Raw genomic sequence first — 6675 nt, 5'->3', positions numbered from 1 at the left:
ACTTTATATCTAAACATTACCTCAACTTAGCACCAGCAAGCTTGTTAGCTATAGACAGTTAGCATCAGCTAACAATATTTACTTATTTTCAGTATGGTTATGAATAAACATTCATATCTGTCTACTCGGCTAGTTAATCCAAACAATATAAACATTTATACTGTTGATAAACAATATAAAAACAGATGTCACATAGGGCTAAATGCGTAGCATTTTAATAAAACTGTTAACGTTACAGCAGCGGGGAATATGAACGTGCACAAGTTATTTTATTTAGTCTGTGTTATTTTAATGTTTAATTTTTTTACCTTAAAACATAGAGACACTGATGTGGATGTGTCTGCATTCAAGCATTTCAGTGGGCTTAAATAGATCACCCTTTAATTCAGTTCACTGGAGACTCGCACTAAACGGTTCATTTGAATCAGTGAGTTGTCGACTCGAGAACAGCTGCAATCGGTTCATTCTAATTCGTGAATGAATCGTTTGGTGCGATTTGCGAACCGATTTAAAAGGTTCATTGAAAAGAATCAGTTTTTTATTATTATTATTATTATTAAAGAAGAATGATTGAACAAACAAAAATATTAACAAGTAAATCCAGATTCACAAAATATAAGAGCAATCTTAAACTGTAGAACAGTGTTTCATAGAAGAAAAATAAATAAAATAAACAAATAACCACATTGTAAAAAAAAAAATAAAACACAAAATAAAAAAAAAATACAAAAACATATAGACAACTAAACAATAGTTCAAATTATCTTCCTTTTTCCTTTGGACATATTCACAGATTGCAAAAAGAATCAGTTTGTTCTTGAATCAGACACACTTCTGCCTGTCGGAGCACGTGATATATTATAAGGAGTAACGATATGTTTTATGAAATGTAGTGAAGTAAAAAGTACGATCTTATGCTTTGGAATGTAGTGAAGGTAAAAGTAAAAGTTACTCAAAATAAAACTACTCCAATAAAGTACAGTTACTTGAAAAATGTACTTAAGTACAGTAACAAAGTAAAACTACTCCGTTACTTTCCACCACTGAACTCACCAGCAGCCAAACAAACTTCCTACATGTGTTTTTGTACTTGTATATAACCATGTATATAAACTACCATCATTTGGAATATTTGACTTGTTCTATTAGGAAATGACAAAGACTGATATTCCATAAGTCTTTCATTTTTCACTTTTCATTAACTAAAGCCATAGTGCAAATTATTATTGATTATTGGGTGCTGTAATTTCAGACTTCTAACACTGTATCTGAAGGATGCTCCTCAGGACAGACTTCACTAGCATTCATTAAACATCTACTACACAATTACAAAAAAAAAAATCAAGTTTTAAAAGTTCCGGTAACTGTATTTAATGATCTTGGCAAGAAATCAAACTATATCAGAATCTGGCCAAACCACATTGTTTAGATCTAGATGAGCCGGATTATCTTGCTGGTTTTTGATGGTTCGCAAAACTAAGATAAGCGTGGTAGATATAAAAATGTTTCGAAAGCGGTTTCCTCTAAAAGAAAGAATCACATTCAGAAGTTTGATTTACCATGCCATTTTCATTTATAAAAATACCTGATTCTAAATAGTATAATTCTTTAGAATCACTATATAATAAAAATAGTGATTCTAAAGAACAGAATACATTTGTACATCCTTCATCCCTTAATGAGTAAGATGCTTTTGTTTATGAAAAATCATGCAGTATGTAACTAAATACATGTCTGGAATTGTAAGCAAATATTTAAAAACAAACCAAAACTGTTTTAATAGTAAAGGTATATTAGATATTTGATACTACTCTACATAATCAGAGGTCCTTGATTTTATCTTGTCATTATTATTATTATTATTTTATTTTTTACCTTTTTTATATATAAATTGTCATAACGCTTTATTTTTCTCTATTTTGATGTACAGAAGACTACAGAATGAGTAGAAGCTAGAGCATTATGACAAAACTTCATGATCAGTAAGTTCATTATCATCAGGATGACAAACAGAAGGCAGGCTGCATATGTTAAGTTGGGCGTCTCCACAATGATTTCCAATAAGCTGCATTTTAGTTAATTATGTCTCTTCCTTGTCTCTTTCCAGTTCACAGAAGCAGAACTGGTAATGTTACATGCCCAGTCTGAGACAATGACAAGCTACTGACCAGACAAACTAGTGAGTTCAAGAACAGGGACTGTCCAGGAGCTTATTAGAGACCAATGTGATCATCACTGTAGTGCATTGTTGTCACTGAACATCCTGCACTATTTTAGATGTAAATTACACCAGGCATTAGGAATATAAATTTAGCCATAAAGCAAGCAAGACGTCATGCACAATTAGACTGTGTACGTAATTATACACATAGATATACAATTAGACACATACTGTACTTGGTATATACGGTGCACTTGGTAAGTCCTTACCTTACCTAATAAAAAGAGGACTATTTTTCAATTGCTTGTGTAAGACTGTTAATGCTAAATTGCTCTCCACAACAGTGCTTACAAAGTTTCAGCTTTTTTTATCTAAACTGCTGTTATAAACTGATATTAGAACTTTTACTTTCACTTCAGCGCAGTTCTCATAACTGACACTTTCAGTCTCTTCCTGTTCAGCATCACTGACTTGAATGGATTAAACGTCACAACAGAAAACAGCAACAACAAAAATGAATACATTAGCCTCTCACTAATTACTCAAGCGTTACCTTGTCAGCCTGCAGGAACTACTAGTGATCTGGAGCATTATTTTAAAGTGAAAAACACCTTAACCACTCAGTAATTACTAAGTAATTTAATAAGTTATTTAACATATTTTATATCTGACACATACATTTGTGTGAGGCACTAGTGATATTTTACCAGACAGTGTAATCTGGAATATGCGGTTTTGTGCTTAACACAATATAAATGCAGTCGATGCCTTCATTAAGGATGTGAATTGTTTTTGTCAAGAGAACATCATTATTTATATTCAAGAAAAGTCCTCCCCAGCCTACTGTCACTAAAGGTATAGGTCTTTTGGAGTCGGAGACATACTGAACTGACACAAACTAGAGCTCATAATTGTGAACTAATTCAATCACTTCCTAATTATTAACATTTTTAAATGAATTATTTTTATTATTATTTTATGTTTTTGTTTGAAATAAACAGAGAAAATCCATCCTTTGGTAAGAGTAGTAGTCACAATTTCAACCTCTAGCCGACTTATTTGGAGGATATCATATTCATACATTAGTTTCCACAAAGAACCCAAATGTTCACTTTTAAGACGTTACTGTTGTGATTAGTAATTAATTGGTTATTCTTTATTAATTGGTCATAGTTCGCAAGTAGTTCTCAATGAGGATATATTTTTTTTGTAATTATCAAATATCTAATAACGAACTACCTTTGTCCTAAATTTGCTACTAATTACTGCTTAGTTAATCTTGCTTCTCTATTGGTTAATAGTATTAAGTTAAGTGTTAATGTAGTACCACCTATTACTTCCTGCATAGTTAACAACGGAGCATTATTCTAAAGTGTTACCCAAAAATGTTTTCCATCGAAAACATTTCATAACATACAATGACAGAAGTGAAAGTATGATGCTTCTCAAGGAAATAGAAAAGCCACAAACACGTTCTCAAGGTCAAAGAATGGAGAATTCATCCTCTTTGCACGTAAGACATCAGCTCTGGACAATGAAGATGCGGAATGTCTCCAGCGATAACAGATCTAAACATTCCTCAGCTATGAGCTCATTGGAGCTGATGGGATGGACCTCCATCACACCTCAGATTTATCAGCTGCTGTAAATGATATAAAACCAAGAGCGATGACCTACAGATACATCAGTGAGATACAGTCCATCACACATCATGACCTTCACCATCTTCTCCATCACCTGCTTTGCTCTGGTGGCCTCTGCTCTGGGTAAGTGTCTTCTTTAGAAGTTTGCAAGAATAATGATGGGCAAATATTTTTAGAAAATGCAAAACCTGCCTTAAGAGCTTCCTGTCTCAAGCTTGTCTCATGAACAATGTGTTACGTTCTGTAATAACAGGTTGTGGAGTGCCTGCGATTAAGCCACAGACGATCGGCAGCAAGATTGTGAACGGACAGAATGCCATCTCTGGTTCTTGGCCCTGGCAGGTCTCTCTTCAGGTAACTCATCTGTTTTTCAAACACATATTTGTCTGCTTTGCTTAAAGAGTAAATTTCACGTTTTCAATGCTTTTACCTTTGAAACAGCTGCCCAGTGGTTTCCACTTCTGTGGAGGATCCCTGATCAACCAGAACTGGGTTCTCACTGCTGCCCACTGCACTGTCGCGTAAGAGTCTTCAATCTGACAAACATCACATTCAATAGTGGTTAATAGATGCTCTTTCAGCTTTCTGCCTGTCTTTTAACCATTGACTTTATCTTTATCTCTCATTTCAGGGTCGGCTATCACCGTGTCATTCTTGGAGAACATAATCGTGGCTCCAGTGTTGAACCCATCCAGGTCAAACTAGTTTCCAAGGTAACAGTGTTTATTGATCTCAGTGGATCAGTGATGAAATCATAATCAGTGATCAACCAATGCTTTATGACTCATACTATACTGATTATTTATGTTGTTTTAAAAGCAAAACGTTTTTTTACATAATAACACCCACATTATCCTTAAACTTTAACTAAATGTATTAATAATAATAATTTCTTGTCATTTTTGCAAATAAGTATTTTCATCATTTTTTTTAACTTTGAGTAATTGTTACATATTTCTCCAAATGAATGGCTGATGTATTGAAGGTTATCCAGTTGTGTTTTTTATTGGCTGACGTAATATTAAAGCACTGAAAAAAATAAGTTAAAAAGTGTGAAGTAAAAATCAAAAAAATCAAACTGATTGTCATTCTCACAATTGATGGGTTGAGGTCATCTATATGCTAGTATACTCCTAAAAGTTGCCAAAATGACCTTTTAGCATGCATTTAAAATTCTCAGCAAATAGAGGTATTAGAAAAAAGGGGAAATAATAGAAGTGTTAAAATGACAGAAAGAAATACGCTTATATCGCAGTTCACCATTTATAAAGGCAGCTTTCAGCATCGATCCCTCTTTTCTGTATGTGCAGGTCATCACCCATCCGCTCTACAGCAGCACGACTATCAACAATGACATTGCTCTGCTGAAACTGTCGTCTCCAGTCACACTGACTCCCCGTATCTCTCCTGTATGTCTGGCTCCATCAACCATCAACATCCTGCCTGGAACCCGCTGCTTCACCACTGGCTGGGGTAGAACTGCCACCACAAGTAAGTCATCTGTAAAACAAAACCATACTGAGAGAATTACAACACATCTGTTTACTGTGCAATGCAATGTGTCATGTTTTCTTCTTTTTTAGCGAGCCCTCTGATCCTACAGCAAACAGGTGTACCCATCATAAGTCCTGCTGTGTGCAGGCAGATCTGGGGTCAGAGCACTATCACTGATGCCATGATCTGTGCTGGAGCCTCTGGTTCCTCATCTTGCCAGGTATATGACGACAGATCAAGAAGAAACACATTACCGTATCAATGTTGCTGCTGTTCAATCTCAAATGTGTGTTTTCCACAGGGTGATTCTGGTGGTCCTCTGGTGTGTGAGCGTTCAGGGGTCTGGTCTCTGGTGGGCTCTGTGTCCTGGGGAAGAAACACTTGTGACACCCGTTTCCCTGCAGTCTACGCCCGCATCTCCCAACTGCGCTCCTGGATCGACAGGACTATCGCTTCCAACTAGAGCACCATTCTGAGCATTTATTCTCCAGAGGAGGAAAATGCAGTTTTTAATTATTAATATGTAACAGAGTTGATCTCTGTTGGTGGTGTTTTTTCAGTCTGTCTGTGGTTCCAATGATCTGGCTGTTACTTCATGTTACTGTTTTATGGTTCCAGTTGTACAAATATTTTAATAAAAGATAAATAAAAAAAATGAAGTGTACTGAAGAGTGAAATTAATGATCTGAATAATTAAAAATGTAATGAGATAAGTTGCCATTATCAACATAGTAATACAGCAAAATGAAATATAAATTTAATTTACTTTAAAACTTTAAAGGAATATATTATTTTAATTTGCAATTTACATTTTTTTTTCCACATTCACAGTAACAAATGACAGACAACAGTGATGCAAGAAACAGTGCAAACAAAGCTACAAGACATTAACTTTAAAGCAAATCAAAAGTATGTTCACACCAGGACAGTTAGTTTACCAGCAAATATGTCAGCCACAAAAAAATCCCTCTGATCACATGATCATCTTGAAAACCTTCATCCACTTTTGTACACGAGCCAAGACGATACAGATCAATCTCTGTCCTCTGTCCATGTTGCTGAACGTTTCACGTTTCATCAGAAGCCAAAGAAACCTGAAAAGAAAAGTTGCCATTAGAATATGACAGACACTGACGTTCCATTTACTTATTCAGGCAATCACTAAAATTAAACTCATAGCAGAAGACATGTTTTCTTATGAAGTACGGAATAATGCTGATTGATATCAGATTGCTTCAGATTTATCTACACTTTCAGGACCTCAATTTTTATATTTAATTTTACTGAGTGAGTTACTGAGCATCTTATAGATAGTTCTTTGTTAGCCAAATTTAAGTGGATGACTTGTCAGTACTTTGTTTTTCAAATTTATAAAAA

At 34.8% G+C, this 6675-nt stretch overlaps 1 protein-coding gene across 1 annotated transcript; it reads left to right on the top strand.

Moving 5' to 3' along the window:
* Positions 1 to 3862: 3862 nt before the first annotated feature.
* On the top strand, positions 3863 to 5761 carry LOC107709782 (chymotrypsin-like protease CTRL-1). The gene is made up of 7 exons (XM_016514402.1): positions 3863 to 3927; positions 4058 to 4158; positions 4246 to 4325; positions 4436 to 4517; positions 5115 to 5295; positions 5388 to 5518; positions 5600 to 5761. The coding sequence occupies exons 1-7, from the start codon at positions 3873 to 3875 to the stop codon at positions 5759 to 5761; spliced, it is 792 nt and encodes a 263-aa protein (XP_016369888.1). The 5' UTR covers positions 3863 to 3872.
* Positions 5762 to 6675: the final 914 nt, after the last annotated feature.

This window comes from Sinocyclocheilus rhinocerous, unplaced genomic scaffold (genome assembly GCF_001515625.1).
Source record: "Sinocyclocheilus rhinocerous isolate Xijiao unplaced genomic scaffold, SAMN03320098_v1.1 scaffold1769, whole genome shotgun sequence".
Classification (NCBI taxonomy): Eukaryota; Metazoa; Chordata; class Actinopteri; order Cypriniformes; family Cyprinidae; genus Sinocyclocheilus; species Sinocyclocheilus rhinocerous.
Note: the sequence above shows the minus strand (reverse complement) of the source record. Positions and strands in the feature narration are given on the sequence as shown.

Bases quoted from the DNA above. Each gene is read 5' to 3' on its own strand.
- LOC107709782 (XM_016514402.1), top strand. From the start codon at position 3,873: ATGACCTTCACCATCTTCTCCATCACCTGCTTTGCTCTGGTGGCCTCT. The intron at 4,518-5,114 runs GTAACAGTGTTT...CTGTATGTGCAG, and splicing joins AGGTCAAACTAGTTTCCAAG to GTCATCACCCATCCGCTCTA. The intron at 5,519-5,599 runs GTATATGACGAC...TGTTTTCCACAG, and splicing joins CTGGTTCCTCATCTTGCCAG to GGTGATTCTGGTGGTCCTCT.